Consider the following 23304-nt stretch of genomic DNA (forward strand, 5'->3'; position numbering starts at 1 on the left):
TTTAAGATTATTTTTATAACAGTCACCTAAAGAATTCAAAAAGAGTACAGGAAATTTGTCTACCCACTAAAGACCAAAGAATCCAGCTAAGGATCTGGATCCCAGAATGTCTTTCATGAGTCCAGCTGAAGACCTAGAGCCCCTAACAATGCCCCTCACCAGTCCAACTGGAGGCCAGTGTGTCATGCAGGCCTGTTTCTCAGATCTGCACTGGGAAGGCCCAAAGGTCAGTGGTGGAAGCTAGAAAGTCTGTGCTAGCATGATGAAGGATCTGTGCCAGCAGGCTGAGGGATCTACACTGGAGCCAGGAAGCGATGCTCAAAGTAAGAACCAGAGCTTTCTTGAAAAGTACCAGTCATCCTCAGCAACAGTGAGGTCCTGAGCTCCTCTGATAATGAGGACAGCCGAGTTTCCATCAGGGAAATCGATGGGACAAGCTTCTCCAGAAGACTGGGTAGTGCACCATCTTCCCCTCTGGAGCCAGGAAGCAAAGCTCAAAATAAGGACCACAGCTCCACCAAAGTGAACTGTAGCCATTCCCAGTGACACCAAGGTCCTGAGCTCCTTCGACGATGAGAATAGCCGAGTTCATGAGGAAAGCCAGCATGATAAACTCCTGCCATGGTCCGGAAAAATCTGCCATAACCAGGAGATTCCTGCAGGCGGGAACGACGCGGGTGAAGAGACAACACAGACACCAGAGGTCCTTCTGGTGGGCCGGGGGAGCAAGGCTCCTCTGACACAGAGAAATGTTTTTTGCTTTATTATATACTTTTGCAATTACATGTGAAACTTGGCAGGTTAAACAGTGTTTGCTTAGATAAAATGAGGTTTCTATTTTGGTTACAGATTCAGATATAGTTGACCGACCATCTGGCTGCAACCCTAGCAGGAAATCAACTTTTCTAAAGCACATAAAAGAAAGCAAAAAGCTCAATCACTAGGTGTTCTTGATTAGGTATAATTTTTCAAAGAATTGTTCACTTGTCTACTGGACAACAGGACCCACATTTACAGTATTTCCATCTAGAGCCAGTTCAGCACACACAGGGCCTTTGGCCAATGTTTTCCCATGCACTGAGTTTTGTGCAGGGCTCCCCTCCCATTCTGATGGGTGAACATTGTCACACAGGAGGGAGGGGATTGACACAAATCTCCATGGTGGCTTTTACTCCCTCTTTCAACCCTGAAAGGGTGCCTTTTATCCTGGCTCTGATTTCTTAACTACTTTCAGTTCTGATCCTTCAAGTCCCCAACCATCCTTTATCAATAGCACAGTGAATATCCGGAAAGCTATAATTAATAGAGAGTACAGAGAGAGGCTGCACACCCATCCTATGCGGTCCCTGCTTTGCAGATACCCGCTGCCAGTCCTGCCTTTGTCAAGGACCTGGCACTGGAAGATCTCTGGCAAACTCCTCCAGGAAAACCAACAGCTCCCAACAGCTTCCCTAACGGCTTCTCTTCTCCAGTTCTGTCTCTTATGCTGCTGGCAACAATCCTCAGGTGGGCCTCCACACCCAGCACCATGCTGGTTTAGTTCAGCAGGGTGTTAAAGTTGACCGCCAGTTGTCAGTCCACCACAGCACTACATTAACAAAAGCAGTTTAATATAATGAGATTTTTTTAAAAGTTTAAAATGTTATCTACACACAAAAAGAGTAAAATTTAAGTAGATATGGAGTATTATAGTTGAAGAGCTAAGGTGAGAAACTAAGGTATTTAAGGAAATGGTTAAATGTGGGCTTGGCTAGTATTTAATATTAAGGCAGGAGAAGGAAGGGAAGCTATATGTTTTTTGTTTTGTTTTTGTGGGGAGGGAGCTACCTGGGATTGGTCCCAAGACCTTTTATATTTTTTATTTTGAGGCAGTATCTTGCTAAATTGCCCAGGATCAAACTTGCAATCCTCCTGCCTCAGCCTCTCAGTTTCTAGATTTAGGAGGACCAAACTCATAGGAGAAGAAAAATTAAAGTTGCAAAATGAATCACTAAGTTGGGTGTGGTGGCACATGCCTGTAATTCCAGCATTGGAGAGGCTGAAGCAGGAGGTCACAGTGAGTTTGAGGCCAGCCTGGACTACATAAGCAAGTTCAAGGCCAGCCTGTACTGCCCTACACTGGCCTGTCACTCTGTACTACAGAGTGAGACCTTGTCTCAAACAAACAAAAAAACAAAACAGCAAAATAAGACCTTCGTCACCATTTCTTGTCACAGACTCTTAATGATTTTGTGACTGCTCCCATCCATATTGCAGTAGGCAGCTGATCATAGGTTTGTGTGTGTGTGGCTTTTTTTTTTCCCAGCAGGGTCTTGTTATGTAGCCCAGGCTGGCCTCAAGCTTGCCAGTGATCCTCCTTCCTCAGCCTCCCAAGTACTGGGGTTACTACAGACATATGCGGCCACACTTGGATAGTCATAGGTATTATATTACATTTAAATATTAGATTGTAATATACCCTACTAAAAATTACTTAATAGTTTCCCATGGACTTTCAATAAAACTTCAAGTCTTTAACATGATCTGTAAAACCCTACATAATGTGGTTCTATTTCTATTTCCAAATGATCTTGAACCATTTGAACACCAAGTTCACTGTGTCTAGATGCTTTGGCCTTTCAGTTCCTCAGCTCTCCAAGGTTCTGATGCTCCAGATCCTTTAGTTATGCTCTTCCTCCTTGATCTCTAGATTTTATTAATTTACTTATAATTTTTTGAGACAGGTCTTGCTTTGTAGTTGACGCTGGCCTTAGATTCACTATATAGCCCAGGATAGCCTTCAACACATGAGGATCTTTCTGCCTCAGCCACCCAAGTGCTGGGAGTACAGGGGTGCATTACACAATGAGCCTGGCTATCCTTAGATTTGACATGGCTAAATTCTTATTGTTCAAGTTTTAGATTAATCAAACCTTGACTTTTCTTGACAATCTTAAAGTAAATTCTTTCTATTAGTCTCTCTTATTATCTAGTTTCTTTCCAAGTACTTTTTATTTCTTCATCAAATATTTATTGAGTGCTGTATCTCGCTGCCTCCTACAAGCTCGTAGGTAGTAGGAGAGGCAAGCACAAAATCAATAATTGTATGTTCTCTGCTATTTTTAAGCTATGTAGAGGCTACTATGGAACATTTAACTCCTGGAATGTCTACAGAGCCTTTCAAGAGAAAAGCCAGTTGTTGGGAGACAGTTTCTAATGGGATTGCTAAGTATTTTGTGTCCTAGGCGATCCTTGCAAGGATGTTTGCCTAGTAGCCTTGAAGCTTTCAGATTATGTTTCCCTGTGGGTTTTCTGACCAGGATGGTAAAAATATTGTTTTTCTGATGAACAAAATTTGAACAGGGTTGCTTGTAACTGTCTTGTAAAATTGGGGCTTATGTAAGCTTAGTGTTCATCAGCTAGCGATGGAGCCACCTCTGTATAGTACCCACCTGGGCCCATGAAAACTCATACTGCCTGCTTGGCCACTGTTAATAAACTGCAAATTCATCAGAGCTTATTGTCCCATTACTGAATGAATCCATGCAAGTGTGGCAAGTCAACTTAGTAGTTGCCATGCATTGCTGCTTAGGAACTGTTTGATTGCACAAGTCTTGATTCAGAGTTGAAACTTACAGTACAGTAGCCACTAGTCACATGTGCTGTTGAACACATGAATATATAGCTACTCCAAATTGAAAGTTGCTCTCAGCACTCGGGAGGCTGTAGCAAGAAGACCACTGTGAGTCTGAGGGCAGCCTAGGCTACATAGGGAGTTCAAGGACAGCTGGAACTACATTGCAAGATCGCATCTCAAAAAAAGAAAAAAGTTGCTCTAAGTACAGTGGTACTTTGATTCACAAACTTAACTCATTCCACAATTCTGGTCACAAACTGAATTGGTCATGAACTAAACCGAATTTCAATGTAAGTAAGGTTAACCTGTTTAGATCCCTATAAATATGGTTGTAAACCGACTTTAGTCATGAACTGAATCAAATTTTCCCATAAGGTTCAGTATAAATAAAGTTAATCCATTCTGAACCATATGTATTTTTTAAACCATGAAAATATGAAACAAGGTACTGTACAGTATGAAGAGAGAGAACACCAGCCTTGATTAAGGCGATTTCTTCTGTGGAGGACAGAAAGGAGGGTGTTGTTTGGAGGGAGGGTCCCCCTCCATAAGGACATCAGGGAGCTTGCCTTCAGGGGTTTCCTTTCTTCTTTGTCTCTTCGCTGCTGGGTCAGTTTTGATGAAAATTCTGTCAAATGTGACTCGTTTTATCCTGAGCTGCATAACCATCCAGAAATGAAAGACCATGTTATTGTTCACCAGATTCAACACTGTTCATTACAATTATGTTGGAGTGGTGCTTCTCAAAGAAATCCTGGCACCCATTCCATTTTTCCATAATGGAGTTAGTCACATCACTGCCAACCTCCTCCCTATCTTCCTCTTTCTCAGTGCAATGCTCTTCAAGTGCCTTCTGCTGCTCATTCCAGTCCAGCAAGTTCTTCCACCACCAGCTCCTCCTGATGGTCCTCAACAACCTCCTCTGTGGCTGCACCATCAATGTCCAGACCCATACTCTTGCCCATGGACACAATGTCCTTCACTGCCTGTGCATCCGACCCTTCAGAGTCAGGTTCAGTGACACATTCTGGCTACAGTTTCCTCCAGGTTGCATGTAAGGTCCCTTGTAGGACATCTTCCCAGGCTTTGTCAATGAGGTTGATGCATGGAGGACATTGAAATATTTCTTCCAGAACTCTTTCAGAGTTAAGGACATCTTTTCATTGACATTAAAACACTTGGTTAACAGTGCCTTTGTGTACAGCTTCTTGAGTTGTAGAGAACTTGCTGGTCCATGGGCTGCAGAAGAGGTGTTGTGTTGGGGAGGACTTCACCTTTATGACATCATACTCAGTGTCCATATCATCCACCAAGGCTGGAGGGTGTTCCAGGGCAGTGTCTGTCAGAAGAGAGCACCTTTCAGGCAGTTGGTTGTTGTCAGGTGTTTCTTAACAGTGGGTGCAAACATCTCATGCAGCCATTCCATGAACAACTGCCTTGTGACCCACGCTTTTGTGTTGGCCCTCCCTGTGACAGAAGTCTGGCCTTGTTCACCTTCTGTTCCTTGAACGCATGAGGGGTCTGGGAATGCTGCACCAGTAATGGCTTAATCTTTAGCTAGGTGTTTGTGTTCACACGTAGCAAGAGGGGTCAGTCTGTCCTTCATAGGCTTCTGCCCTGGCAGTGCCCTTTCCTCCTGTGTGATACAGGTTCTGTTCAGCATCTTCTTCCAGAAAAGCCTGTTTCATTGCAATTGGACACTTGTTGAGTGACGTATTCTTCTGTCTTCATGAATTTCATGAATTCTTTACTGTAGGCTTCTACAGTGGCCTTGATAGAAGTAGAGGCCTCAGTGTATCTTAGAATACTGTGAATGGACTTCTCTTGCCAAAGTTATCAAACTACCTTCAACTGGCTTGAAATTCATCCCTTTTTGCATTTGTAGAGGGATTTTCTTGCAGTAAACCACTGTGCAGTTTCCTGGCTTTTTCACAGATCATAGCTATAGGAATGCTGTCCCCTGTCAGCCATTTCTCATTCACCACACTAAGAAAAGTTTTTCTACCTTTTCCAGCATTGTTTCCTCTACTTGTTTAACATTGCTTCTCCTTTTGCCACATCAGCTCCTGGTAGGTCATCTTTATTCTTGAAATAGTTGAGATTGTCAACTTCGCCATCTTGTGCTCCAAGGCTAGATCAGTCACATGTATATTGTGCTCAAGGAAGAACAATTTCCTTCTTCTATTTAGTGGTTATTTTCTTCAAAACCTTCTTTAGACTCTTCTTGCTCTGCAATATCATGTTACCTTCGTTCGTGGTCTGCACATTCTGGTCACCTTCATTACTGCTCTGCACTTTCTTTTTACCACCATGCTTGCTCTGCACTTTTTTGGAGACAAACTAGATTTAATTACTGTGCAGTATGCTGTGTACTAAAAAGCACACCAAAACTCTTCACATATGCACAGGGCTATGACTGCAACCTGAACTAGAGGAAGCTGTGACCACGTGTCAGAGCAGGGAAGATGGCCTCAATCATGTTTGCTGCCCACTGCAGACCTTGTGAACAGACAGAAACCAAATTGTTCACAAACAGAAGGGTTTATGAAACGAGGCATGACTCTATAAAACATGTATCAGATCTGGAAGATTTAATACAAAATTTTGTATTACATGTTGAAGTAATAATAGTTTAAAATATACTCAGTTAAATAAAATATATTATTAAAATTAATGTATTCATGCTTTTCAGGTATGACTACTAGACAGGGTAGTATATACAGTATGTGGCTTGCATTACATTTTTAGTGGACAGTGCTGGTTTAGAAGGGACATCTAAACCCTAGCAGAAGGTGAAAACTGGCAATAAATACACAAGTAAATATAGTAAATAAAACTTGATCATAACACATCTCAGATATTTTTCTTCCTCCAGCATTTCTGAGAAACTGATAAAGTGTTTTCATTGTCCTTTATCTAGCTTAAAGTCACTTGACCATTAAGCTTCCTGGTGCCAAGGAAGTCTATAACTGTAGTGTCTGAACTTAGACATAAAGATTTATTTTCATAAAAGTGTAAAAGGGGAGAAATTCCTAGTCTTGCTTTCATATCATTATCTTCCATGTCAGAGTTTAAAGCAAACTTTCACGACACAGTACGCCATCCTGTAGGTTGGCTTGAATGGAATTCTGCTAGGCTTTCTCTATACCTGTATATACTTCCTAATTATGTAGACATCATAAAATTACCAACTGGTAAAGACTAATGGGAAATAAGGTTAAAAGGATAAGGAAAAGGAACTAGGGTTAAAAAGCAAAAAATAGAACAAAGCCAGGGTATGGAATATCTTAAATACCTGGTTAAGAATCTGCTTCCTTTAATTTGCTTTACTGGCAGACATTACTTATTAAAAAATGGAATTGACATAATCATAGTTGCACTTTGGTAAGATTCATATGGTACTGACCCAAAGAGGGTAGCACTACAGATTAGATTGGTGTCTTTATTTCTTTTATTTTGATTTTTTGGTTTTTTTGAGACAATGTCTTGCTATCTAGCTCAGTGTAGTGGATTGATAACTGGTGGTCAACTTATAACCGCCAGCTGAACTGAGTGAGTGGTGCTGGGTGTGGGAGGCCCACCTGGGGATTGTTGTCAGCAGCATAAGAGGCAGACCCGGAGAAGAAGAAGCAAGGCTGTTGGGAGCTGGGAGAAGCTGTTGGGAGCTGAGAGAGACCGTGGGGAGCTGGCTTCCTGATGAACTTGGCTGTTTTCATCCTCTGGGGAGCTCGGGACCTCGCTGGTACTGAGAATGGCTTCAGTTCACTTTGGGGAGCTCTGGTCCTCACTTGAGCATAGCTTCCTGGTTTCAGAGGGGAAGATGGTGCACTGCCAGCCTCCTGGAAAAGCTTGCTGCGTTCGCTTCCCTGATGGGAACTCAGCCATCCTGGTCATCGGAGGAGCTCGGGACCTCACTGTTGCTGACGATGGCTGTGGTACCTTTTGGGGGAGCTCTGGTTCTTCTGAGCATCACTTCCTGGCTCCAGTGCAGATCCCTCAGCCTGCTAGCACAGATCCTTCTTCCTGCTGGCACAGACTTTGTAGATTCCACCACTGACCTTTGGGCCTTTCCAGCAGATCCATGAAACAGGTCCGCATGAGACATTGTCATGGGTTTTGGGCCTCCAGTTGGATTCATGGAGGCATTGTTATGAGCTCTGGGTATTCAGCTCAACTCGTGTAGACACTGTTGTGGGATCCAGGCCCTCAGCTGGATTCCTTGGTCTTAGTGTGTGGATAGATTTCCTGCACTCTTTTGTATACTGTTCTTTGGGTGACTTATAAATAATCATATAAAGTATGTGTCCTGTATTATGTTGTTCCCTTTGCAGATTAAGCCACCCCAAACCAACACACTCAGGGTGGCCTTAAACTCACTTGTAGACAGGCTGGCCTAGAATTCATAGCAGTTTCCCTGTCTCAGCCTCCCAAGTGCTGGGATTACAGGCATGCACCATCAGGCCTGGCTAGGTCTCTAAATTAAAAACGTTATGTACTCAAAAGTCAAAAATCAAGTATGTGTTTCTCTCTCTCATATTGACACTGCTACTGTTTCCTATCACCCATCATCCGGGTGCCTCTACATTGTATCTTTATCCCATTTTTTGCCACAGGACACTGAGGTTGATTTCTTGGCTATTCTGAATAGTGCTGTAGCAAGACTGAGCAGAGATAACATTTTAACATGCTGACTTTAATTCCTTTAGATATAAACCCAAGTGTGAAATCCCTGGATCATGTGGTATTTTTCTTCCTAGTGTTTTTATTTATTTATTTTTTGAACATCCAAATGTTTTTCATAGTGACTGTACTAATTTACATTCTGCCAGAGTTTGAGAGTTTTCCTTTTTCTGAATCCTCACCAGCATTTGTGACTTGCTGTCTTTTTTATTTATTTATTTTTTTTTGGTTTTTCTCCGGTACCGGGAATCGAACTCACGACCTTGCGCTTGCCAGGCAGGTGCTTTTGCCGCTGAGCTATATCCCCAGCCCTTGCTGTCTTTTTTGATAATAGCCATTTTAACTGGGGTGACATGATAGCACTTTATAGTTTTGACTTGCATTTCCCTGATGATTAGTAATATCGAACTTTGATATATCTGTTGGTCATTTGTATGTCTTCTTTTGCAAAATATCTGTTCAGAGTCATTTGCCCATTTAAAAATTTATTTTCTTGCTATCTAGTTCCTTTTGATCTTCTGGATATTAACCTCCTGTCAGATGAATGTTTTGCAAATTTTTTTCCCATTCTGCATGTTGTCTATTCACTTTTTGTTTTTTTTTACTGTGCCGAAGAACCTTTTACTTTGATATAATCCCATTTGTCAGTTCCTATCTTTGTTGCCTGTGGTTTTGAGGTCTTTTCCAAAAAATTCTTTGCCCATATCCGTGTGCTGAAGTGTTTCTGCTATGTTATTTTCTGAGTGTCAGGACATAGAGTCATTAATTCATTTTGTTTGTTTTTCTCCGGTACCGGGAACCGAACTCATGACCTTGCGCTTGCCAGACAGGCGCTTTTGCCGCTGAGCTAAATCCCCAGCCCCATTAATTCATTTTGAATTGATTTTTGTATATGGTAGGAGATAGGGGTTTAGTGTCATTTTTCTGCTTATGAATATCCAGTTTTCCCAGCACTTATTACTAATGAGACTATCTTTTTTTTCCACTGTATGTTTTTGTCAAAACATTAGCTGGCTATAAATATGTGGCTTTATATTTGGGATCTCTCTTGTGTTATACTGGTCTATTTTTCTGTTTTATGTCAATACTATGCTGTTTTGTGGCATATTTTGAAGGAAGGTAGTGTGATTCCTTCAGCTTTGTTTTTAGTCTTGGCTACTTTGACTATTTAAGGGTATTTTTTGGTTCCATACAAATTTTAGAATTCAAAAAAGCCGTGTGAAGAATGTCCTTAGTATTTTGTTAGAGATTATATTGCACCTGTCAATTACTTTGTGTAGTAGGAACATTTTATAGTATTGATATTTTTCCTTTTTTATTTTGATTTTTTGGTGCTTTGCAATTTTTCTCATCTTTTAAAAAATAATTTAATTGTAAACATCTTTCACCTTCTTGGTTAAATGTATCACTAGACTTTTTTCCTAGCTACTGTAAATGGGTTTACTTTTTGCTTTCTTTTTGAATCAGTTCATTATTTGCATATAGAAAAGCTACTGCATTTTGTATGTTGATTTTGTATCCTGCACCTATAAAGAATTCATTAATACTAAGAGTTTTTTATGGTATCTTTAGATTTTTTATGTACATGACCATATTTCTTGCAAACAAGGACAATTATTTTCCTCCCTTTCCATTTGCATGGCCTTTACTTTTTTCTCTTCCTAATTGCTCTTGCCTTGTTCTGCATCTTAGAGGCAAAGCCATTAGCTTTTTGCTATTATCTATGATGTTAGCTGTGGATTTGTCATATATGGCCTTTATTTTGTTGAAATATATTTCTTTTATACCTAATTTGTTCAGTTTATATCATGAAGAAATGTTGAATTTTGTCAAAGCACTTTTCTATGTCTATTGAGGTGATAATATAGTTTTGCCCTCATTCAGTGGTTGTGGGGTATCATGTTTATGGATCAATCTCACTTGATTATAGTGTGTAATCTTTTTCATGTGCTGTTGGTTTATTTATTTTTTTGTTTTGTGCTGTTGGTTTAGTTTGCCATGCATTTTAAACTTTATAACCACACTATAAAGCTATTATTAATATAAGAAAAAAACACAGAAAGGTAAATAGCTACTTGCACAAGATATATTTGGTGTCTTCACAATAGATATTGAATCAATATTGGATGAATAAACATATATTTATTCAAATGAAATACACCTATGAAAGCATTTCCCTGTGCTTCTTTGTAATTTTCCTTATAAAAATGCCACACTAGTTAAGTACAGGCTAGGAAAGGCTCATGATAATAGGTATGCAAAAACAGCAATAATAATGACGACAATTATGATTGCTTCTATGGGCTTCTTGTGTCCCCACAAAGTTCTTATTTTGAATTCGAAACCCTCAAAGTGTGGTAATAAGATGTAAGGCCTTCGGGAGATAACTAGGTCATGAGGGCAAAGTCCTCAGGAAAGAGATTATTACCTCTGAGAATTCTTTTGCTCTTTCCACCATGTAGCATGTAATAAAAAGGCACTTCTATCTATGAACCAGAAAGCAGGCTCTCACTAGACATCAAATATGCAGGTATCTTGATTTTGGACTTCTCAGCCTCCAAAATTGTGAAAAACTTTTGGTTTAAAAAATCTTGTAAGTCTATAGTGTTTTGTTACAGCAGTCCAAATGGACTAAACAGCTAACACTTGAACTTCCTATGATCGGAGCACTTTTGATTTTTATATTTAGCTAATTCAGTCCTTCCAACACTATGAAGTAATTTTTAATACTCATTTTACAGATGAGGAATTTGAGGTGCCAAGAGGTAAGCAGTGACACAGGATTTGAATCTTCAGTGTTACAGGTTGTACTTTTCACCTGTGCACTGTTTTGCCTGTAGAACCTTGCTTTCTTCACTATGGTTCAACTGTAGTTTTACCTTTTGACTTGGATCCAGAAGACCAAGGTTTCCCTAACTTTTCCTTTTACACTTCCAGCAGTCATTTTGGCAAGCACTGCTTTCCAACGCCAAGGGAAAATATCAATTCCTTTAAAAAAAAAAAATTATACAAAAGATAATGTGAAGTCACCGAGTAAGATAGAAATCAGATTTCAGATGGCAGCAAAGGTGAACAAAAGCTAACCTTGCTGTATTTCCTAAGTTACAAATTTTTACTTAGCTACTTATTACATGTGGCTAAGACAAGGAGGAAGAGCTATTCTGCAAACTATTTCTCATCAGTATTCATTTCCTGAATGAACTAAGATAAATGTGTAGCTCAGGAATGTCTCAGCAGACTCCACAGAAGCGTTTTGAAATCTTTTAGAATTTAAGGTTCTTGAGGGCAGAGACTGAATTCTTACACCGTTAGTGCTTATCTTATTGCATGACAAGTACATATGCAATAAATGTTCTTTAAACTGGACAGTAAAGTGTGGGAGACCAGAGAATTGAGGCCTAGCTGGCCTCCTCTGTGAATGAAAGGGAAAAGTTAATACAGCTGAGATCAGGTTGTTTACCTGGACATGTAAATGGATAATGGAAGACAAGTTGAATCTTATGTTCCTTTAATTGCTTGTACCCATGTCTGAGGGAATAAAAGCAGGACCAGCCAGACACTTGGGGCTCCTCTTCCTACTAGAGGCAAGAGCCCCCTGGCTGCCCGCATGCTAAACTGTGCCTGTTTTTCTTTCCTTCTTGTTCTCCAGCCCCTGGATCAGACTGACAAACTAGCAAGGCTAGGTCCCTGCACGTGGTGCCCAGGACTGGGGGAAAGACTGGAGTGGGCTGGTTCCCCCGGGTGGTACCTGGAAAAGGGACCTGGTGGGACCAGTGGCATAGACCAGTCACCGGTAGCGAAGACAATACATAAATGGCAAGAAACTAGTTCATATACGCAGAGTTGGGAGTAGAGGAATGGGCTGTATTTCCATATTTTGCTTTCTTGTGAACTCCAACTCTTCCTTCAGACTTACCTCACGTGTTACTTTCCCCTAAGTACTTAGTAGCCACACCCTCAGAACCCTCAAATTATGTGTTTATCTCCAAACTCTCTGATATTACATGTTCACATTTTATACTCCTCTTCTAATTGAGAATTCTTTCTGGGTAAGGACTGCTTCTTATTATGTGTAATACAGTGCTTGAGACATAGTAAGCATGCAGTGAATGTTCCATGAACGAATGTATGACTGCATAGGTCAGACCTGAGATCCTAAGCCCTTTTCTACATACAGTACAGAAAGAAAGATGAAACCTGTATTTGTTTAGCATTTGTATTTATCGAATTACTAAATATTTATTATCGGCTATATACCAGGCAAAAGGAACAAATAGTTATTTTTACTCTTTTAGCAATGCATCAGTCCTCATCATATAAAACACATAGTGCTGAGTTAGCATCCACCGAGTCTTCAGTCTTCATGTAGAGTTTTCTTGCGTGTATTTTCATATATTGCATAGTGGTGTAGACCATGAAGTAGTCCAAATTGTATCTGTAACACTAGAGGAATTAACATTGCTTTTATTTGTGTTTGACAAAGCAGGAACCAATGAAGTAAAACCCTTCCTTTTGGTGGCAGTGGAACAGTATGATACCTAAAAAGAAAAAGAGTTAATCATTCTCCTGGATATATATCACAAAGTTCACTGTTTTCTCCTTAAACTGATCACTGTTATTTCCATCATAGGTTTATTATGTAGACAGAAAAAATTAAATGTTAGCTATTTGGAATACCAAACTAATATTTTTATATTTGACTATATCATAGATATCTGAAGAATAAAAAGTTTATTAACCTGAAAAAAAGAAGGAAGAGAAGAAAAAAGGGAATAAACAGAGACTTACTTGACTGCCAGGCGTCCATTTTTAGAAAAAGCCAATCCACTGGGATATAAAACACCACACACTAGGCCAACCAGTGAACTTCTCAGAACACAATTTTCCTTGCTTATATTATCTAGAAAACAAAAGTAAAATTTGGCTTTCTTTAAAATTCAGGGCAAGAACCCTTAAGACAATGTTGTGTCTCATGGAGTAGTTACTTGTACTGTCTTCAACCACAGAGCAACAGTAGAAAGAATATTAGAAACTCAAAGTCTATGGCACATAACAGGCTTAATGCATCTTGTTTGAAAATGATTTTATTATACTTTATTATATGGATAATTATCTTTTACTTACATGCTTGTAGAAGCAATTCCATAATAATACTAAACTAGGTGACTAGACACCTGGATTCTAGGTTAATACATGTATTGGCTACTAACTAAGTGTCAACTATGTGTTAGGGACACAGTAGTACATAAAAGAGACCTCCCAGCCAGTATACCTGGGTAGAAAGACATTAGACAAATATTAAACAAAAGATTCTAAGTGTGTACAATGCTTTGGAGGTAGTCTACAGAGAATGGATCTAGAAACTTAAACCTGCTATGAGACAATTAGAGAAAGTTTTCTTAGGGAAGGGATATTTAGGTAAAGACTTGGAGAATAAACAGAGACTAGAGGCTCCATTAATTACTAGTTGTAAAACTTAAGATAAGGTTGGGAGTCAGGAAATAACATTAGAAGCCCATAACATGTGAGACACTGTGTTAGGTATTTAATACACAGCATACTTTAATTCTTACAACAGTCCTCTGAAGAATATCCCGTTAGTCCTAGTTCATAGATAAGACAACTGAGGCTCAGAGATTAAACAACTGGCCCAATGTTGCAATACTTTTCTTCTTTCTTTCTTTCTTTTTTTTTTTTTAAGTGTTACAAAACTTAAGTAATAGGAAGTAGGATCTAAACTCATATGTGTAATATGCTAAAACCTGCTTTTTTCCCAATACGGCATGCTGTTTCTCATTTGAATATGCCTCAGTTTTGGTGCTTATCTGTAAAAAAAAGGGACAATACTTGCCCTGCCTGATCACGGTTGTGGTATGGATCAAACAGAAAAATATACGTGAAGGTATTTGTAAGTATCAAAGCAAAAAACAAACAAAAAACCCACAATAGTTAGAATTAGCATATGTTAATAAGTAACTACCCTTAGAAATAACATTACATGTTAATGAATTTAAATTTTACCTGAATACAAAGGATCAGTTACAAAGAACTTGCAAGTAACTATGGTAGACAAAAATGGAAGTGCAGTTAATGACGCATATGTCTTCAAAACATCGTATTTAACTTTGAAGCAGTTTCTCAAAATGAAGTTTGCCAATATTCCAGAGGTACCAGCTGATGTTGCAAGTAATAGTGTTCCAGGTGTTAAAGACCTAATAGGAAAAACAAAAAAATTAAATTTAACATAATATTATTGTAATGGATATAGTCTTTTCTCAGTAGTTGTTATTATGTATGTACTCAACATCAAATATTTCTTTTTTTTTTTTTTTTTTTTTTTTGGTTTTTCTCCGGTACCGGGAACCGAACTCACGACTTTGCGCTTGCCGGGCAGGCGCTTTTGCCGCTGAGCTAAATCCCCAGCCCCCAAATATTTCTTGAGCACTTATTATGTGAAAGATATTTTCTAAGTACCAAAGATGAGGTAATGAACAAGGGTAAAGCAAGGAAAAAGAATGAATCCTACCCATCATGGGACTTGTAATGTAATTGGAGGATATAATTTTCTTCTGGAGAATATTTAGAGCAGTTCTAAAATGGAGTTCTTTTGTGGCTATAAATAAATATAAATATATTTCAATGAATCCAAATTTTAGGATAGCCATTTTCTAAGAATACCTCTCTTTCTTAAAAGAATTTGTATAAAGCCATCTAGAAAAAGGTGTTTATGTTTGATTAGGATGGCTACAAAATAATTTCTTAATTAGCTTAAACAAATTTAATTTGTTCATGATTCATCAAACTTCACCCAAAGAAATACAATATATCCTGTTTTACTTATTTTGATTCATATCTAAATCCTCAGAAAATAATCTTAAACAATGGCAATAGAAGGGGCTAGGGATTTAGCTCAGTGGCACAGCGCCTGCCTGGCAAGTGCAAGGTTGTGAGTTTGATTCCCGGTACTGGAAAACAAACAAACAAACAAAAAACCAGAAAAACAAACAATGGCAATAGAAAGGATCTCTAAATAAAGTTATTAACTTCTAGTCTGGTTATGTCTCTTACTTGTCTCTTCTAAGATATTCAAATTTTTTTTGTATGATTTCGATGACCATTGGTGTTCTGAATTTTGCATCTTCTACAGAAGGACTAGGTTCAGCATGTGTATAGATCGCTGTCTTCATGCCCTAGAAAAACAAAATTCCATAGCCATATATCATGATTGTCTTAGTTACTTAGATATACCCTCAGGTCTCTTAGCTGTGAGTCCCTGTAAAAATAAAAAAGAAAATTAAATACTTCCAATATACAGTACCACAGAGTAAACATTCCCATTCCAAAAAGAAGGGCTAGAAGAATAGAAAAGAATTAGACCAAAGCATGACTGAAGTCCAGCAGGGCAAACATCAAATCTCTATGTCCAGCACCCTGGGCAAGTGGGGGTGAGATGTGAGCTCCAAAGGACTTGGTTGGTCCCACTTCTATAGCACTGCCAGTTCCGGACCATATGACTTGTCTCTTGGGGTGGCTCCACTACTTGTGACTTTCCTCAGAAGATGTTCAACATTCCTGGCATCTCCAACTTCCTGAAGTCACTGCACTTTTGGTTTCACTCTCACAGCTTCATGTACTGCCCTCTTAGGGGCACACACCCTCCTTCTTAAATTTGGATGGAAGCTTCATTGACTTCACAACTCCTACATTCCACATGCCTGAAAAATCAGTAGCACATAGATGATACTGAGGTTGTCTGACAGCTCAAGCAGCAGCCAGGCCCCCTTGGCTCATAGCTGAAGAGGCCTGTGAGTGAAAGAATCAGCACTGTGAAACAAATCCTAAAAAACCAATTCCCCAGGCATCCCTTCTCAAACAAGGGGTCTAGAGGCTCTCTCCTCAGAAGAAAGCTTTACAGTTTTGTAACCTTATGTCTGTAAAGAGTTGGGTCTTGTGGATTCCCAAGATGCCTTCAAGTCCTGATACAAAGTATGTGGCTTTTTTTTTTTTTTTTTTTTTTTTAATGCCAATCATTTCAGCAATCATGCTCTCCTTAGCAGGTATTTACTTTATGATGAAACTGCAAATTTTTCATGTGGGCTTTTTGCTCCTGATTTTTACTGTATATATGGCTGAAAGCAGCCACCAGTACCCATCTCATAGCCTGAATTTTGGGCTGTTTTAAATTTTCCTCTGCCAGATTAATTAGCCCATTGCCCTTAATTTCAGTCCCCTGTGGTCTTGGACATGGGAAAAATGAAGACAAATTTTCTTCCAGGGTGTAATATACATGGCTTCTAGCGCAACTGCTAATGGAGTCCTTGTTCTCAACTGAAACCTCTTGAGTCTGGCCTTTACTGCCTGCATCCTTCTCAGCATTCTGGTCTTCTGAAGTCTGATAAGAATTTCCAATCAAAGTTCATTTACATCAATCTCCAAACCTTTCTAAAGTCTCCCACAAACCAGTTCTAAAGGTTTCTAAACCACACGATCAGGAGAAGCTATAGCAACACCCCTACTTCTCTAGTACCAATTTTGGTTTTACTTTCCTGTCACTGGGACAAAATACGCAATACACACAATTTAAAGGAAGATAGGATTATTTTGGCTTATAGTTGCAGTCCATGGTTGGCTAACTTTAAGGTAGATACATAATGGGAAAGGGCTATGGCACTAGAAAAAGGTGCTCAACTTATGGCAGTGAGGAAGCAGAAAGCAAAGGGAGGAGCTGGGGAGGAAACATACCCTTCCATGTCACTCCCAGGTTCCATTCACCTTCGAAAAGCCCTAACTGAACACATAAGTCTTTTGGGGGACATTCTACATCTAAACCATAACAATGATATTAATATGAAACAAAGTCTTATAAAATTACACAGATTCAGATTAAAAACATTTAGAATCTAGTAATGTACCCAGTACTATGTCATCTGCTTTCAAATACTTTAAGTAAATGATCTGATCAACATTTACTAAGCTCTTATTATCTGTTAGAAATAGATAATATGAATCATACAGTAATTGAGAATTGGTAGGATAATGATCACCTCTAATTTTTTTGTTTGTTTGTTACCAGGAATTGAGCTCATGACCTTGTGCTTGCCAGGCAGGCGCTGTGCCACTGAGCTATACCCCCAAGGATCACTTCTATTTTTACAGATGGGAAAACCCAAGTTCTGAAAGTTTGACTTACATTAGGACTTAGTACAGAAGTCTAACTGAGATACTGATACTGAGTCTGTGTTTTCAGTAGTTTTTCCTAGTCTTTCTAAGAAAGTAACCAGTCTTTACCTGCTGTACCTTTCTTCTGTCTGTCATGAATAACAAAGCTCAGTTTGGAGATTATACTGAGTTTCCTGGAGAAGTTAGAGAGAGCAGGGATTGTTTTGGAGAACAATGAGAGAAAATCAGAGAGATGGGCACTAGTTGAGCCACTACCAACACTCAAGACATTGAGGAACCATAAGAGGTTGGCCAATAACATATAAAAAACAGTGAGGTTAAAAAAACAAAAAAGAACAAATAAAAAAACTCGAGTCTCAGGATCATTTCTGATGTTTTGATCTAGGTAAGAGTCTGGATCACTGTGAAAAGTCTTAATATTTGTTTCATCTTTTGCCACTCTGGCATTATGGAGTTTAGAGTTGTGTTTAATTTCATTTAAACAAAGAAATATGGACATTTCTTTCACATCTGTATTTGTGGTTGCAAATGTTTACTTACTACATCAGTAAGTGGAAGGTCTACTGATGCAAAGTTCAAAGCTCTTCATTCTATAGTTCAAATTAGCCAACACATTGATATAAAATCTAATGCCCTTCACAAATTACACCAGTCTTCATTCCAAAAATTTTTATAGTCAAGGTCATATACCCAATCTCAAATTTCAGGAACCCTAAGCAAGAGGATTAGAATAGATTAGGTAATAAGGAATATATGATAATGAGTGGTTCTCAGCATTTAGTGTGAACATGAATGACATGAAGCATTTTTTTGACATACACTTTCCTGAGCTTCCTCCTGATACTGGATTTAATAGGAATAGGGTGAGGCCTTGAATCTGCACTTTATTAACACCAAGGATTTCTGAAATTTTAGTCCATAGATATACCTTTAACTAGTTAAAAAGAACCATTCATTCACAACCTGTGTGACCACACAGAGAGCTACATGAACTTCATTAAGGAGTTATATAATTAGTAATAGTAGACAAGTTTCTTTCCCTGCATCATTGCAGGACTGTAGTTAAGCCAGTTCAATCTTTAAAATATCTGAGAAGGATGGGGAAAAAAAGGTATACAGCTACAAATTACAATCGTTAGCTTTTTCCTGTAGTCCAAATGGCAAATGGAACAGGGAGTAATAACTAAAGGAGAGGCTACAACTAATCCATCTAGCATACTATGAAAGCAAATATCAACATGATGAGCAACCAGAAAAATTAGATCCATTTTTGTTGTCTGTGATCAATGTCCGATAACATCGGCTACCTACTGTACACCCTTAGCTATGTAGAGGGAGAAATAAATACCCTCTCAGGATTCTTATTACAGGTCAATAAATACTGAAATAATGAAAATAAATAAGACAACAAATATTTACTGAACCTTAGTCTTCGTAAGACATCAAAGTATTGACTATTTTCATTCTCCTTATTTAAACACATAGACCAGAAACTTTCAGAAAGGTTTTTTTGTCTTGCTGAAGTTCAAACCCAGGGGTCTCTTGCATACCAGATAAGATCTTTACTCCTAAACTACTACTCTCAGCACCCAGAAAGATTATCAGCAGTACTTAAGATTTTGCTACAACCAACATTTCTTCTAAAAATTAACTAGTCCAAGTGCACTCAACTTTAACCATACTCGTACCCATAAGAGTGCATTTACGTAGGTTCATAGCTTGCAAAACATTTTTCTATTGTGTTTCTTTTCTGCTGTTGTTTTTCTTCTTGTTTTTGTGCGTCATGTTTCTATATGTGTTATTTCATCGGACGTTCACAATTTTATTCGAAATGCACATCATTTACTGAGCAACTGGCGTATGCAGGACTCTGGGTAATCAAGATATAGTCAGTGTAGGGGCTGGGGATTTAGCTCAGCGGCAAAGCGCCTGCCTGGCAAGCGCAAGGTCATGAGTTCGGTTCCCGATGCCGGAGAAAAACCAAAAAAAAAAAAAAAAAAAAAAAGATATAGTCAGTGTGTTCAGGAACCCACAACCTAGCGGAAAGTCAGGACAAATGCCAGGAATTTAAAAACAGAATGAGGTGTCATATAAAAAGTGAAGGAAAGAAAATGAAACTTAACTAGCCACAGTCTAAGTGTTAGAAGTCACATTTAAACAAGTATCTTAGAGAGAGAAATTTGGTGCAAATTGAGAGGGACAGAAAAAGAAGTACTCATAATTGAAAGAAAGGTCTGTACAAAGGACTGGAAACAAAATAAAACAAGCTACAGATCATCTAGAGTTTAAGTCTATTTTCGGTCCGCATTCCTCCCATATCAACTGGGGACTTGATTTAAGCTCCGCAAGGACTTGAAGCTGTTCTCTTTAGTTGTTGAGATCTTTTACGTGCATCACCTCAGAGATGTTGGGCAACACTTTCAGATTCCAGAAATCACAGTCCATACCACCCCGCGTTTCCTCCTACCTCATGCACTTCCCCGCCTCCCCTCGGCACCAGAACTGCATCCTTCAGGTCTGCTCCAGGGTCTTGCCCGAGCGCCGCCATCTTGGTGGGTCACGTGACTAGAGGTGGGCGGGAATCTAGAAAGCCCTAGGCTGGCAGCGGAGCCGGCGGAGGGCTGTACCTTTGGCCCCCGGCGGGGCCCGCCCCCAGCCAGTCAAAAGCCGCGCCCTCCACCCAGCCTGAGATTGGGCGCGGCGTCTGGGAATGACTGCTACTCATTGGCCTCCAGGAAGTCCAGGGCCCGTGGGCCCGCCCCCTTGCCCGCGGGGTTTCCTCCCCCTTGGGTTAGTCACCCGCGCTCCTTCTCCCTCCAACCTGAGGGAAGCGGGTTGGTTCGACTCCGGGGAGCCGCCGCTCGCCTTCCTCTCCTCAGGGCAGCTCGGCGCGGGCGCGGGCGCTCCGCCCCTTTCACGCCTTGAGGAGCTTGCCCGTCCGACCCGGTCTCTGTGTTTAAGACTCTGGTTTCTGTTTCCTCAGGGCCCCCAACCCTCCGCCCAAGCGCTGTCTGAGCACCCCGCCTACCCTCCTCCCCCCGGTCTTCGGTCCCTTCACGTTCCGTCCTTTCGCCCTCCTGGGGAAGGGGCCGGAGAGGAACCCCCAGCCCGGGCAGACCCCCTTGCCCGCCGGCGTTTCCGGGCGAGGGTGCGCGGGGAGGCCTGGCGCGCTTTTGTGCACCTCCAGTGCCCAGCAGTGCCTCCCTGACCAGGCCACCCCCGACCCTCCAGTCTCCGTGTCTTGCAGAAGCCAAATTCGAGAGTTATATAATTTCTAGTGCTGCTGTTTCTCCTGCCTGAGGAAACACTTCATCGCGTGGAGGGTGCAGGACATTTTAGCGCTCTTCTGTATAAGATCGGGTTGTGGGCAGGGGTGGCCAGCGGTGGCAGAGAGATGTCTTGTCCTTTCTGCAGAAGGAAGGTGGGTAGTTCGAAGAGAAATTGAGAGAAAGGGTGGACGTGGAAGCCAAACAGCTGCACTCTTAGGAAATCGCGGACCGTCTTCATAGCTTATGCATGCCTACTACTACTACAGCATCTCTGAAAACACCTTTGGGGAAAGGTTTGGTTTCTCCTCTCGGCAGTCTCGGTGTTTTTCCTCGCCGGATAGGGAGCTGCTGGATGCGAAGAGATAGCATGATGTGAATGACTCCAGGGTGAAGAAATCTGCTTCGCCAACTCATCCTGCATCAAGTGCCCGTTGAGTAGCACTGTCACTTTAATGTCTCCAAGCCAAGGGATTGCTTTCCTTTTCAATCCTCTTGGTTAATACACGGGAGGATCCGAATCAGAGGGGCATTAAGGATCAAGCCTTCTGGGCTTGGAAAGCAAAGAAGAAAAAAAATGAAAGTGACAGCAAGCTGGATCCCGTCTTACTGAGGGGGAGACCGGAACTTCTGGTTCATTAAATAGAAAGGGGCTTTTAAGTCTGTGTTTTACCCCCACAAAACTGTTCAAACTTCCGCCCCTCTTTAAAGACCAGAGTCAAAGAGACTTTTAAAAGTATTTTTTGAAGGGAGGAGTTAATTTTTTCTCTAGTAATTGAGGATTTTGGTCATCAACCAGTTCATCACTGAATCCGATCATGTATATAGTAGTGAGACAGCTGTCTAAATTTGGTTTGTGCCTTGAGTTAGACATTGGACTTCCAAAAATGTTGCTGCCTGAAGAGGTTTAATAGCGTTTTTCTATACTTACAATAATTTTCTCAGCTTTTTTTTTGTTTAAAAAATACGTATTTTATAAAAATCAAAAAACTTAAAAAAACTCAAAAGTTATTTTTCTCTATACTCTGTGGGCAATACAAAGTTTAGTTGGGAAAAACATACTTCTTTATTTTCTTTATCTGAAAGAGAAGACTCAGACTGGATTTAACAACTGAACAGTGAAGTGGTTTGCAACAGTTACCTAGTTTGTGGCCTCAATCCAGCTGGATCCAGCAGAGATTTGAAAAGAGATCTTGAGTCCTGTAGCAGTGGAAAGACCCAAGAATGCCAGTCAAAAAGAAAGGTGGGCTATGTCCTAATAGATGGTTATTTCTTTTCTTGGTTCTACTATTTGTAATTTCAATTGCATTCCATCAGAGAGTAAAATTTTGCCTGGCCTTGGGGTAATTTTTATTTTAATATCTTTTCAGTGTTGTATCATTCAGTAATATTGTTTTACTATAGTAAAATGAAGTAAGACTATAGTATTTTTAGACATGTATAATTTCATAAATCAGGTGTCTATATCACCATTTGTAATGAGAATAGATTCAGTATATAGATTTGGTGTCTTCTTTACCTTGCTTTCTTACCTTATTAAAGCTTACTTTTAAACAGTCTTTTGAAAAGAAACTTGTACAATGGAGCTCTTCCCCAAAGGTTTAATATTAATTGGGCAAGTTAAGTAGTTGTAAAAGTAATTTTGTTGGCAGAAAGATTATAGCTTTACCATGTATATTTTGATTAAAATAGATTTCAAGGGGTTGGGGATTTAGCTCACTGGCAAAAGCGCCTGCCTGGCAAGCGCAAGTTTGTGAGTTCGGTTCCCGGTACCGGAGAAAAACCAAAAAAAAAAAAAAAAAAAAAAATAGATTTCATATTTGGATTTAGTCAAGGGTAAATCTTTGCTTTTGTGATAAAGTATAACTTCTGAAATACTGTACATGCATTATTCAGTACATTTGCTAAAAAAGGCACACAGCTGTTTTTTTCTCTCCTTCAACAACTTTTATTACTCTAAACTGATCAAGATTCAGTGGGTTTCTGAAATAGTTTATGATAGGCCAGACTCTAGGAGTTTAATTTAGCCTACCTCTACCTCAGGTTAATTTTATTTGAAAAGAGTCTGGTGAAATCAGATTTTTTTTTTTTTACCTGATATGAAAGATGAGGTTATAAAGAATTCCTAGGTAGTTTTGAATCAAAATTTATACTAACACCCTTGAACTCTACTATACTTAGCTAACATAGACTCAAAATATTCGGTTGTATGAGTTGCTACAGTCTGAAACCAGAGCCTAAACTGTATGCTAAAGTGCATCCTGGCTCTGCATGGTGTTTAATCCTTCTACCTGTGGATTTGGAAGATACATTGAGAGCAATTTTAATCACAGAGATGCTTTTATCCATGCTGGTATGTGTAGAAAGGGACAATGTTATATGAAACATTTTAAATATTGAGAATTGTTCTTTTTGCCCACTGGTCTTTCCTAGTGGGATTTTTTCTTCCTTCACTCCTCCTTATAATACCACTGAGGATGTAAACTTGCTGAGATTTTAGAATCAGAGCCTGTCCAGATCTGACACAGTTTGTTTATCTGGAACAATAATGGCTTTGAGAAT

General features: G+C 39.8%; 2 protein-coding genes across 5 annotated transcripts in view; one reads left to right on the top strand and one right to left on the bottom strand.

Annotated features, from left to right (window-relative positions):
* Positions 1-10368: 10368 nt before the first annotated feature.
* On the bottom strand, positions 10369-20100 carry Tmem126b (transmembrane protein 126B). The gene is made up of 5 exons (XM_005379785.2): positions 19944-20100; positions 15365-15486; positions 14318-14508; positions 13085-13196; positions 10369-12834 (listed from the first exon to the last, which is right to left on the bottom strand). The coding sequence occupies exons 1-5, from the start codon at positions 20022-20024 to the stop codon at positions 12651-12653; spliced, it is 690 nt and encodes a 229-aa protein (XP_005379842.1). The 5' UTR covers positions 20025-20100; the 3' UTR covers positions 10369-12650.
* A 1652-nt stretch (positions 20101-21752) lies between these two features.
* Dlg2 (discs, large homolog 2 (Drosophila)) overlaps positions 21753-23304 on the top strand; it is a 1924417-nt gene continuing 1922865 nt past the window's right edge. For 2 of the 4 annotated variants that reach the window (XM_013511774.1, XM_013511776.1), the window contains exon 1: positions 21753-21985. In XM_013511774.1, coding sequence (XP_013367228.1) covers positions 21967-21985 — 19 coding nt within the window. In that variant the 5' untranslated portion in view covers positions 21753-21966. The remainder of the gene's footprint in view (positions 21986-23304) is intronic. The other 2 variants (XM_005379786.2, XM_013511775.1) reach the window with 2 other exon arrangements.

Source organism: Chinchilla lanigera, unplaced genomic scaffold, assembly GCF_000276665.1.
Source record: "Chinchilla lanigera isolate Chin_1 unplaced genomic scaffold, ChiLan1.0 scaffold00013, whole genome shotgun sequence".
In the NCBI taxonomy this organism is placed as follows: Eukaryota; Metazoa; Chordata; class Mammalia; order Rodentia; family Chinchillidae; genus Chinchilla; species Chinchilla lanigera.

What these genes read in the sequence shown, in the direction of transcription:
- Tmem126b (XM_005379785.2), bottom strand. Translation starts at nt 20,024, where the DNA reads ATGGCGGCGCTCGGGCAAGACCCTGGAGCAGACCTGAAGGATGCAGTT. An exon ending in AACTGATCCTTTGTATTCAG is followed by an intron (nt 13,197 to 14,317) that starts GTAAAATTTAAA and finishes TTTGTTTTCTAG; the next exon opens with ATAATATAAGCAAGGAAAAT. An exon ending in AATGGACGCCTGGCAGTCAA is followed by an intron (nt 12,835 to 13,084) that starts GTAAGTCTCTGT and finishes TTTTCTTTTTAG; the next exon opens with GTATCATACTGTTCCACTGC.